General features: G+C 37.8%; 1 protein-coding gene across 1 annotated transcript in view; it reads left to right on the top strand.

Moving 5' to 3' along the window:
* Positions 1–417: 417 nt before the first annotated feature.
* Positions 418–12,911, top strand: part of LOC308344290 (uncharacterized protein) — a gene marked incomplete at its 5' end in the record, with an annotated part of 154,792 nt that continues 142,298 nt past the window's right edge. The window contains 7 exons of the mRNA XM_080805881.1: positions 418–539; positions 3,403–3,475; positions 3,845–3,955; positions 6,338–6,451; positions 7,601–7,795; positions 9,097–9,250; positions 10,279–10,436. Of these exons, the coding sequence (XP_080662007.1) occupies positions 418–539; positions 3,403–3,475; positions 3,845–3,955; positions 6,338–6,451; positions 7,601–7,795; positions 9,097–9,250; positions 10,279–10,436 (927 nt within the window). The remainder of the gene's footprint in view (positions 540–3,402; positions 3,476–3,844; positions 3,956–6,337; positions 6,452–7,600; positions 7,796–9,096; positions 9,251–10,278; positions 10,437–12,911) is intronic.

Genomic DNA, 12,911 nt, shown 5'->3' with positions numbered 1-12,911 from the left:
TGTTAGGTTGATTTCCATACCTGTACACACCAATTGTTTGTTTCACTTGAAGTGATTCTAGAAGAAAGCCTTAACCAACATTAATAGCATTTAGTGTGTAATTCCCACAAGACTTTATGAAGACTAGAGGGGTTGGACCAGAGGGATACATTCTTATTTTAATAAACCACCATCATCAAAGCTGGAGTGGAGATGTTTCTGATGGTGAACTGGGCTGAACAAAGGAATAGTCAATGGACATTCTAATTTCTTTTTTCTCTACTGTTTACTAAATGGTCATCAAATCATGAATGACAACAGTCTAGTCATCCTGTTTCCTCAAATTGCAAAAGCATACATTTTCACAAAGTTGACATGATTTTTTGAAGATTTGCACTCTTGTTTTTCAGGGATATAGTAAAGTGGTAAATGCAAATCATGGATGAAATTTACAGGATCGCTTCCACAGAAAGGATCCAGCAGTTAGAAAAAGAACTGGCTATGCAACTGACTGAACTAAAGTCTGAGATAGAAGAACAGGAGACTCATCGAGCTTACAGGTGAATAGTAGTAGTGAGAAGGCACGGTCTTTAGGAGGTTTGCACCTACTTTTACCCCATAATCTCCATCGGCTCCCTCTTCTTTTTATATAGACAACCGGGATTATCTCAAGCTCAGACTTTATGGCTGTCTGTGTTACCTATATTCTAGAATTGCCAAGGCATTTAGAGGCAATGTCTTACCAAAGAAAATAGGAAAGTGCTCTGACATTTCACAAATACCATTGTCTTAAAGTTCCAGAAGCTATTATAAAATCATACTCATTGAAAAGAGGTCTCATTTTACCCAAAAATATTTTCATTGAATTTGACCTTGATTTTGATCAGAAATATAAAAACTGAAATAATGCTAGGTATCTGGTAATGGGTTCTGCAAAATGGTGTTTTATTAAGGAGCTCCTCTATAGGTAAATGCTGGCAATGAAAGCAATCTCTTTTAGAGAAATAGGGTAAACAGATCAGCCCCTAAGTTGTAAGTGTCATGGGCTCAGGATCTTCAAATCCCTTCAGATTTCTATTACTGCCACAATTGATCAAGAGGAACAATATGAAGTCCCTGTTAGTTTGAGTAACCGAGTAAACACAATGTGAATGGTGAGGGTGGGAGAGGGAAGATTAAGAAAAGAAGCAGTAAGTAGGTGCATTACTACCTCACTACAAGGATGATTCTGAAAAACCAGTATTAGTGTGTTTTATAATTTGGTATTTAAAGCCATTGGGTGTAGGAAGCAGATCAAAGATTGTATGAGAAGTGAAAAGGTAATGGAACCATGCAAGCTATAATTTCTCGCAACTTTGGTTTCTTTCTGGAAAAATGAGGTTACACACCTATACCTTGCCTATCTTATATTATAAGGGTCAATGAGAGAATACACATTAAAGCACTTTGAAAACTAGAAGACACCATACAAAGATCAAGTTACAATTGACATTGTTATATCTTAAATGTCTGAGTGTCAAACAAGTGACGCCTCTTTGTATATTGTCTTAAGAAATATTGTATATTGTCTTAAGAAATTCCTGAAGTCTCTTTTATCTTTTAGAATAGAGTGATGGGAAGTCTCTGGATGCTTGTATTTCTCTACTCCCCCAAACCACTAAACACTGCACCTAGAAGAATCTACCTATTACTCTGACAAATACTGAGCAACTTCTGCGTGCCAGGTGTTGTGCTAGGTTCTGGAGTCCAAGGCAAATGTAAAATGTCCACTTCAAATAATCACTTTAGCATTCTCATTCCCCACTAGATTGAAAAAATTTATCGAGAACTGTAGGATAATGGTGCCTTGGTCATTTTTCTTTTCTTTTTTTTTTCTTCTCTGCATTTTTTTCATCAATCTGCTCCCATAAGCCCAAATCTTCATAGTGGTTAAGTGTCTCCTACATGCTTGCTGAATGAATAAATGAATGAATGTATGTTACATAAACAATACTTGATGAACACATAAGTGAATTTCTTTTTTGTGGGTTGACGTACCCACCACCAATCTCATTCATGGACACTTTGAGATTAACTGAAATGAAAAACATGATTTGAGTAAGAGAAGGTTTGGCAGCTAAGCTGAAGATACTGCCCAATCTTCCAGCATGCCAAAGAAATTTGAAGACAAGAGGGCAGGAAAGGGATGACTTCCCCTGTTTCCCTGACTGCCTGTTCCCTTTCTAATTGGTTACTGGTTCTTGACCTCCGTGAGGCTGCAGCCAGGATTCAGGTTCCCAGTACTCACAGAAATTATAGCTTTGATTTAGTAATGCTTTTACTCTTAAGGCCCTTTCAGAGCTTGCCTCATTTTTTTAAAAATCAAATCCAAGACGTGAAGAGATAAGGGAGACATTATCTCCAACATCAGCTGGGAATTCAACACAAATGGCTCAGTGAGTTGCTCTGACTCATGTGGCTGAGGGACCTCCTGACTGGTCTTTTCACAAGACCACTGCCCCCAGTGAGGGAATGGCTGACAAGTGTACAAACTAATAGTCTATCTTCATTTTTCCTTAAAACTTACCCATGGGGACTAATAAGGTCATACAAACATTATTAACCTAAACTCTGCTGCCTGTAAACCCTTTCAAATCTCTAGGTGGCTTCTTACATGTGTTTCACAGCTACTTGCTGTGGCTTCCTTGTTACTATTTGCAAAGTTTCATCTTAAGACAGTGATGTCTACACCAGAGGTGTTATCCCATGGTATTTGCAAAGCTGCCAAGCCTTGGGGTGGGTCTTACCCCAAATGGAGAGAGCTCCCTTCTTCCTGCTACAGGATTCTATGCCATTCCAGGGTCCCACGGCAGTACTGCTTGTGCCTTCTCATGTCGGAGCCCATCATGCCAACAACTCCTTTGTGACCAGGCTCAGATGGTAGAATTTGGTTAAAATAATTTCCAAAGTATTTCATGCTTGATAAATTAGTAAGAACACAAAAATAAAAACATTCTGTTTAAATGATAAGATACTAGTTTTATGTAGGGTTTGAGATAGATGTCTGATAAGCACTTGGTAGAGCTGAGGTTACTGGAGGAAGTATAGGTAAGGGAAAGAAAAATCACCATTGTGCCTCTTCCTGTATTCTGGAATTGAAACCAGACAGGTAAACCAAGGGTTGTAGGAAAGACCGTGTTTGGGGTGAAGGAGAGGAAAATTGGCCCAGGGAAAAAGTTAGCAAACATGAGGTATACACAAGAGAGATTCAGACTGAGACAGAAGCATGTGGTCTTTACATGCTCTCAATAATCCAGTATAATATGACATAGTTATGTAGCAATGAGCAGTTGTGAAGAGTTACAGATTAATCAGGGCCTGTCTGTAATTTCATTTACGACGGCTTCTATAACTACAGCGTCTATTGTATAAATCTTTCTACAGCTCTGTTCGAATACCAAAGGACATTTCTTACTTTAGAAGAGAAAGGGAACTGGCTCTAAAGAAAACTTTACAGGTGAGTAGGAGAGTGTGATTGTAATACACAACTGCATTGTTAACACAGCAAGATGTTGGATTTTGCGAACGTTTTGCAAACAGTCAGCTGATGTTATTGACAGTGTTATGAAAACGAAACAGCCCAATACTCACTACTAGATCAGAGCAGGCCACTGCTTCTTTGGAGATACCTACTTTTTGTGATGTTTCAAAATTTTACAGTTTCTTGATTTGTGATATAAAGATTTGTTATACAGAAGCTGAGGTATAACAGTGTAATGTGTTGTGTAAGAACTATCAGAAATTGTGTGTCATTTGCTGTCATAAACAGTGATAATCTTACTTCCTTATTTCTTTTTGTGGGCCTGCTCTGTTGCCCTGGGTTCAGGTGGCTGAGTCAAAGCCCCTTGTTGTTCAAGCAGATGTCATGCAGAGGGAGCTAGAGAGCTGCCTAAGAAGAGAGTACACTCCTGAAAATTTACCTTTGCTTCTGTTGCAGGTAAGTCCTGTAGCAATCTGAAAAAGAGATCTGGAAATTAATAGAAATGTACGAAGAAAGTTGGCTTTCTGGTATATCCTCTGGCCAGGGTAGGATTTTCTCTACCTGTGTAGTTTGCAGAACTTGATTAGTGTAAATTCTGTTCTTTCTTAGAGACCCAAATCATAGTTCAGTTCAGTTTAGTTATAGTCACTCTACAATTGACTATCAGTTACTCTCTGTGCTGTTATTATGAGGCAATACAATACTAAGAAAGTCTCAGTTCTAAAGAGCTCTTGGCTTAGCTAAGGAAGATATTTATGGAAATATCTTTTAGAAAATAACTCAAAATGTGGTAGATAAGTTTTTCCTTTTTTTGAAAGATTGTATTTATTTATTTATTTGAGAGCTGAAAGAGAGAGAACAAGAAGAGAAATGGAGGGAAGGAGAAGCAGACTCCTCATTGAACAGAGAGTTCATTGAACATGGGGCTTGATCTCAGGACCTCAGGATCATGACCTGAGCTGAAGGCAGATGCTTACCCGACTGAGCCACTCAGGCGCCCCAGAAAATGTTTTCTATAAGGATTATTATTGCAGCGTTATAATAAAAGTGAAAAAATCAGAAATGCCTACATATCTAACACTAGGAGAAAGAGTTAAGAAAAACAGTATGACACTTGATAGAATATTGTTCTACCTTTAAACATTTTTTGAGCATAAGAAATTATTGTTTTTATGTAACATTACTGAACAAAAGCTGACATATCTGTGTGTGCCATAATAATGGTCACATAATATGTAGAAAACCCACATGAGGGACATGGATCAAAATGTCAGCGATCACTGTCTTTGGATGACAGAACAATGATTTCCTCTTTTTACTTTTATATATTTTCTAAATTTCTTATAATAGGCATGTATTGTGATTTTTAAAATTCTTTGTTCTTTCGTGTTATGAGTTATATCCTCATTATGCATACAAATTAGTTCATTAGCAACTAGTTAGCAATGAATGAAGAAATAAATGAATCACAAAGAAATAAAAGATGTTGAGATTCTATTTGCAAGTTAAACTTTTGTCATTATCTTCATCCAAGATTCTCTTTCCCTATCATTCTGGCACTCTTCGTTCTTTTGTGTTTATCGGTGATTCTCAGGGGAGAGAAGGGGAGGGTGGAGATGGTGGACATTTGGCGAAGTCTGGAGACATTTTAGGTTGTCACGATTTGAGAGTGGATTGTTGCTGGCATAGAGTGGGAAGAGGCCAGGGCTGCCAACATCCAGCTCTGCACAGGATAGTCCCCACCACAGAGAATTGTCCAGTGCCACATGCCAACAATAGTGCTGAGTCTGAGATCTCTATGCAGATTTCTGGAGCCCTTTCTTGGCCTACCATCCCCCTTTCCAGTCCTCTGCCCTGCAAACTCCAGCTGTCTCAGCCTCCTAAGCTTCATTTTCTTACTGCTTAACTCAGAAAAACCATCGTGCTCAGAATTCCCTTTCTTACTTCCTGGTTCAGAAATTGCCTTCTCCAGGCAGAAAACCAAGGTGGTTGTAGGGCTTCTTTCATTTCTTTCCTTTCTCTCAAGGGCCACAGTACTGCACTGTGTTGTCTTAGGTCAGAAAATAGTTGTCTTGCTTATTTTATCCTATTTTCTAGTTGTTTATGACAGAAGAATGAGTCTGGTCCTACTTATTCCATCATAACCATTATTATATTTATTATTGGAAAGAAAACATCTAAAATGGTTGGTTTATTTAACTTTTTAAATCTAAATAAAATTTCAGGTCTAAGATTAAAACCTATAACTTATCTATAATGTGCTTTGTATTTTTTAGATTCATAACTTCAGTTTTGAAGAAATTTTGAGCTTAGCCTTAGACAATGATATAGGCTTTTATATCACTGTTAATTGACCACTAACTGATAAATGAAACTACAATCTGTTAGATTGGCAAAAGATCATATAGATTTAGAAACACATACTTGCTTTATTTAAAATTTAATGGCATTTTTAAAAATATTTTTTAAAGATTTTATTTAGTTAGTTGACAGACAGAGGTCACAAGTAGGCAGAGAGGCAGGCAGAGAGAGAGGAGGAAGCAGACTCCCCACTGAGCAGAGAGCCCGATGCAGGGCTCGATCCCAGAACCCTGGGATCACGATCTGAGCTGAAGGCAAAGGCTTTAAACCACTAAGCCACCCAGGTGCCCTAAAACTTAATGGTATCTTGAGCCAGGTTTCTTAATTTTATGATCTTCATGTAGAGAAATCTATCTTTCTGAAAAAATCAGAGACCAATTTTCCTATTGTTAGTATTCTTAAGTCTTAATTCAGTCTTTCTACTATACTCGTGTTCAAAGTGTTAATTTTTATTGTTTTTTTTTTTTTCTGTTAAAGTATTATACAGAGAGAATTATCCAGCTGGCCCAGAGTAAATATTTGCACATGCTTAGATGGAAGAGGTTTTGCCAGCACAGTAAGATTATGGAGCAACTTTATCCCCTTTACAAGGTAGGAAGCCTGGGAACAGAACTTTGGTCTCTCTTTCATAATGAAGCAAAATGCTCAGCAAGCCTGTCAATATATATTATTAAGTATAGTCATCATACCTGTACATTAGATCTCTGGACTTATTCATCCTACATAACTGCAAATTTGTATCCTTTTGACCAATAGTTCCCCACCCTGTAGCCCCTGGTAATCACTGTTTTAGTCTCTGCTTCTGTGAGTTTAACATTGTTTTAATTTGTCATGTGATCATACAGTATTTGTCTTCCTCTGTCTGGCTTGTTTCTGTCTAGCATAATGTCCTCCAGGTCCATTCTTAATGTCACAAGTGTTAGGATTTCCTTCTTTCTTGTAACTGAATAATATTCCATTTTATATATAATACATAAAACATTATGTAAATTAATGTAAATAAATATATAAAATATAAAATATATTAAGAAGATGTGATATGTTATATAGATCACATCTTCTTAATCCATTCACCCATAAACAGGCTCTTAAGTTGTTTTCATAGCTTGGCTATTGGGAATAATGTTGCAGTGGACATGGGAATACAGATAATCTCTTTGAGATATTAATTTTGTTTTCTTCAGATATGTACCCAGAATTGGGATTCCTAGACTAATTTTTAATTTCTAATTTTTTTCTAATTTTTTGAGGAATCTCCATACCGGTTCTATAATGGCTGAACCAGTTTACATTATTACAACAATGTATCTTGTCCGTTTTTTTAAGTCATGGCTAGAGATGGGAAAGGAACTAATGGATGCACCTATTTGCTCTTCTGCCTATGGCAGAAGATAATGGCACTATTTTTAAGGATGAGATTTGAAGGAACCTTTGTGTGATAGAAAATGCATTTTTCTTCATGGATTTGGCTTCCTCTGCTAAAAATGGGCCAAAGAGTGAAGAAGCCACCTTCAGTTACCAAACATCTGAATGCACTGACTCTTTGCTGAAGTCTCTCTCTCCTAAGAGAGAGACTTTGACTGCCATTGTCAGTCAAGTTCAGAATGTGAAAGAACTTTGATAATCCAGGAGCCTCTTATTTGGCCCCCAAACAGCATTGGTCTATGCTTGGAAGCAAATGACACAAGAGAATAAGGCTTGCAAATAACCATGTTCTGTCTCTGCCTTACTCTTAAACAGAAACAAGTTGCCTACATTATGCAGGAGTACAATGATGCCGTCCAGAGAGCTGAAAGATTGTCTGTTGCACGGGAAAACTTCCTTATGGGAAAAAGCAATCCTTCTAACTTAGTGACACAGGAAGACCTGACTATTTACACAAAGTGGTTTGTGTGTCACCTACACTCACTCACAACCATTCACCACTACCTACAGGTGTGTGAAACATAGTTATGTGATGGTGTGGTGCCCTCCCAATGATGGTCAGCATTGTTTCCTCACACCTGTCACCTACTTTTGGATTGTCACTGTTTCTGTATTGTACTTACCATACAAATGACAGGAAAATAATGAGCCACTAGTTTTTTTCTTTGAAACCTTTGAAAACTTTTTCTTTTGAAAGCTTGCTCTAATGAAACCACCCCATTAATTTAGTTTTCTCAAAGATATCTCTGTTGTATTATTTCATATTCACTCTGCAAGTTCTTGTTTTCATCATCTTGTTCAGAATTTATGATGTCCAATTTAGATCCACTTTTTTATTCAGCAATATCTAATGAGGGTCTAATATATGCCAGGTATGTGTCCAGGGCCACGAAGCAAAAATATGATCTTTTGCTGAAGAGTAACTGGGTCCCGGGCTGGTAGGAAAATGGGCAACCAAATAGTCAACTGAAATATGATGTGGTAAGAAAGAATACAATACGTATAAGCACAGAGCAAAGAGAGTCAGAGAGAAGAGGCCCTAACCTAGGCCAGAGGCATCAGAAATGAGTGATGTGATCCTGTTTTCATTTCAGAAAGATTATTATTTTTATTATTATTTTATTATTGATATTATTGATAATTATTTTTATATATTTTATAATAATATAACTATATTAATACATTGACATAAATGTATAAATTAATATAAATATATAGATATATAATATATAAATATATAAATAATATTTAAAATCTATATTTTATAATAATAATAATAATGTGATTATTATCATTATTTTGCCACCTAAATCTTTTCCTACTCCTCTACGGCTTATCTCAGTGATACCACCATCGACGAAGTTACCCAAACCAGAAGCCTGGCCATCACCCTAACTTCAGCCCTTCCCCAATCAGTCACTACAGAGTCTACCTCTGAATCCTCTCTCCCCAGTCACGTGATATAATAACACTCTGCTCATAAGTCTCCATTCCCCACTAAACTGTAAACTCTCTGAGATTGGTCCACAGCTTCATTCTTCTTGGTATCCCAAGCTCTTCACACAGTGTCTTGTCCGTTATGGATGCTTGATCAATGTAGACCCAGTTAGAGGTTAAGGTTGCTTAACACTGGTGACTGCCACAGGTCCCTCAGATCCAGATTTAGCACCCCATGTTTGAACAGGTTCTGGAGGCCCAACTATCAGATTACTAAGTCTCCTCTACCAAAGGGCTGCTCCTGAACATGAGTGTCTGGAAGCTTCTGTGAGAGTCGAGTTGACATTTGGCCTCTTGGTGGTGCTTTTCTCTAGTCTCTCCAGTATTTGCCCATCTCCAAAGTGCTGACTGTAGCTGTTAATGAAGATCCTGAGGCTGATAAGGAGAATGAAAAGGTCTGTGTCGATGACATCAACACTAACAACCAGGGTTCTGTATCTCCAGGCCCTGTGGATACCAGCATTTCAGGTAAGAAATTAGTCGTCTTTCCCCTAGGGTAATGAGAAGGAAGATTGTCGCTTTGCACATGTGTTATTTTGTCACATGATCTTGCTTGAAATTTTTCTATATAGCAAGAAGTTATGTCTTCTTAATAAACAAGTTTTTAATATTTTCTGATGAAAAAAATATGTACTTTTCTTAGCCATTGTTATCTCTATCTTTATAACTGGCAAATAAAGAGAGAAGAAAAGAAGCAATGCAATTGAAGTTGGGAGTTCTGGATTCTAGATGTGTTTCTGTCATGGCCTCAACTGTGAGCCTGCATATTTAGGTCATTTCATCTCATTGGGCTTCAATATATTCATCTCCAAAATAAACTTTTCAGATTAAATGATATCTAAGACCTCTTTCTGTTTGAATATAATATATTTTTGAAGTAATTTCCTTATCTGAATGAATTTAATGGTCTTCCTGCCCTTATCTTATGTTATAGATGACTAAGAAACCTAATTAGGTTTCTACTCTGAGTGACATATTTGCTTGGGATGTGTACAGTGACACAGGAACACCCGAAGAGACAGCCAACCTAGTTGTGGGGAGTCAGAGAAGGCATCTCAAAGGAAGGGAGTCCCAACTGGGTCCTTAGAAATGAACAGAAGTGAGCCAGGCAAAAGGAGATAAATAAAGGCTCTCACCTTCTTCTAATTTGTTGTTTAATTTATAAATCATGCTCTTAGTTTGCCAGAAAGGACTATGGGTAGTACTCCTCCCACTAAGTCATTCCCCAAAGGGCCTGTTGGGTTTCTCCTATAGGCCCTGTGAAGGTGAGTGGTCTTCGCTCCCTCCCCCAGAAAGCCAGCATCAAGAGTTTGTCAGATAGGTGTGGCCCAGTGTGGTGCAGTGTCTAAATTATAGCAGAGAAGTTTGGACAAAGCAGAATGACCCTTCCTGTCAGAGGAGGAGAACTTGCCTCCATTTATCTCAAAGGACACTCCATTTTCTCTCCCCAAGTAGTGTTTATTGCTCTTCATGCTCTTGATTTTGGATTTTTTTAGGGCTGACAAGAACAGAAACTGCTTTTTTCCTGCCCCAACACACAACTGAAAGAGAAGAACTGAAACCTCAACTGGGGCTCCTGCTCTCCCATTTCAATATCTCCTATGATGTGGAGGAGCTGAGGGATGCTGCTCGGGAAATGGAGCTTTTTAACTTGGTACTTGATGGACTCTTTCTTAATAAAAGATAGGTGTTCATGAAAGAAAACACTACTATTTGCCACAAAGTTGGATATCTCTCCTGCCACAGTTGTTTCTAGAGTGATAAAATATAATAATAATAATAATAATAATGGGTGAGATTTAGATTGGCAGTTGAAGTTCTCCTCTGTTAAGAGTGCTGGGACCCTTGAGTATGCAACCCAGAGGGATTGCAGGATTGATTTTTCTGCAGAATTTAAAGAAAAAAGTAGGTTAGAGTCCATAGTGGATGATATAAATGTAGCCAGTATTTGGCAGATTTGCGTAATGGAGTTATCTAAAGTCTCCAGCCCTTTGATTCTCACAATGTGTTGTAATAGCTCTCCTTTGGCAAAATGCCTTATATATTCAATAGAGTTTATATTGCATAGTGATTTTTAAAATCGTGCAGTCTGCTCTGCTATAACAGTGTTGCGTTTCCTTTAAAAAAGCCTCATATTAACAAAAGCCATATTAGAACTTATTTCAAAGAGAAAAATAGGATTATGTATACACAGTTTCAAGTTTATAATATAAAGTTTTCAGCTGAAGCATCCACAATCAGATATTTATCTAGCTCTGGGTGTGTAATATTTGCAAGTATATATATTTGCTAGGTAAAAGTAGTAAACTAATTGATCCAAACAGGCAAAAATCAAATCTGAATGTTTTTGAATGTCCTTTGTGTAAGAAGGAGCCACTATCTTCTCTATCACCACTTGCCTTGACATTCAGGTTTTACTTCCATTGTGTGCTTTCTCTGCATGATTTTACTAGGATTATTTCTGTATGTAACACGGGCTCTTTACACTTCCTGAAACTGGTGGTACCAGATGTTCTTCAGTTTTTTTGAAGGTGATGATGTTTTAGCTCTTGCCTTTTCATTATCACTAGGAACACTATCTACAGAAGAGCACTTCTTTTTTTTTTTAAGATTTTATTTATTTATTTACTTAAGAGAGCAAGCATGTGTGAGCAGGAGGGAGAGGGAGAGAGAATCTGAAACAGACTCTGAGATGAGTGCAGAGCCCAACAGGGGCTCTGTCTCACGACCATGAGATCATGAAACCAAGAATCAGATGCTCCAGGCACTAGCCACCAGGCATCTCTAGAGCAGGGCGCTTCTATGGGAGTATCCTTACCCTCAGTATCAGCACGTATTATGATAGATGAAAACTGGAATTACAATAAGGTGCTGTTTTAAAAGAGTCAAAATAAATACAAATAAATTATAACACAGTAGACTCTCATCAATGATAACAAAACAACATGAGGCTGTTGATCATACTGTCCCCAAAGAATAGATTATTTCCTTTATACAGTGATAGTGTCCAGTTCTGACTTTCTTGTAACAGTATTATGTGCAATGCCTGTGTTCACAGGATGATCACATTACAACATTTTTTTAAAAAATTTTATTTATTTATTTGACAGACAGAGATCACAAGTAGGCAGAGAAGCAGGCAGAGAGAGAGGAGGAAGTAGGCTCCCTGCTGAGCAGAGAGCCCAATGTGGCGCTCAATCCCAGGACCCTGGGATCATGACCTGAGGCAGAGGCTTTTAACCCACTGAGCCACCCAGGGGCCCCTACAGCATTTCTTTTATGTGTAGGAAGAGTTCTTCTATTTGAGTACTGTTTATTCTGGTTCTCCAATTCCTTAGAGCAGGATAAGCAAAGTATAGCCTGTAGTTCACTATCAGCTTCTTATTTTTAAATAAAGTTTTATCAGAATTCGTCCATAGCCATTCATTTACATATTACATTCGACTGCTTTCACACCACAACTGCAGAGTGAGTAGTTCAATGGAGACCTATGTATTGTCTGCAAAGGCTAAAACAGTTACTATCTGGCCCTTTAAGAAGAACTTTGCCACCCTACCCCTAGACTAGTACTGTCTCCTTGAACTTCCTGCGCTGATGGACATGATCTGAATCTGCATGGTTCAATATGTTACCCATGCAGTTATTGAGCACTTAAAATGTGGGTAGTGTAACTGAAGAACTAAATTTTAAATTTTATTTAATTTTGATGATTCACATTTAAATGTTAAACAGCCACGTGTAGCTAGGGGCAACAGTATTGGATAGCACAGACCACAAGGTACCAGCGTTAAGTGGAAGAATCTTTAGCTCTGTAACTCATTAAACCCATTCTCTCATTCCAGAAACCTTTGTTAAGGCCCTAGTATGTGCCAGCACTGTGGTAGGATCTATGTGTGTGTGTGTGTGTGTGTGTGTAATAAAATATACATAAGATTGACCATTTTAACCATTCATAAGTGCACAGTTTAGTGGCAATAATTACAAACACATTGTTGTGCAAACATCCCCATGTGGTTGCTTCTTGAGATTCATAGTCTGTGCCCTCAGGAAGTTCACCAGGTAGTGAGGAAATCATGATGTAGTGTGGCCAGTGCAATGAGGAAGGTACTACCACAGGCTCAGTAAGCTT

This window comes from Martes martes (assembly GCF_963455335.1).
Source record: "Martes martes genome assembly, chromosome: 6".
Taxonomy (NCBI): Eukaryota; Metazoa; Chordata; class Mammalia; order Carnivora; family Mustelidae; genus Martes; species Martes martes.
Note: the sequence above shows the minus strand (reverse complement) of the source record. Positions and strands in the feature narration are given on the sequence as shown.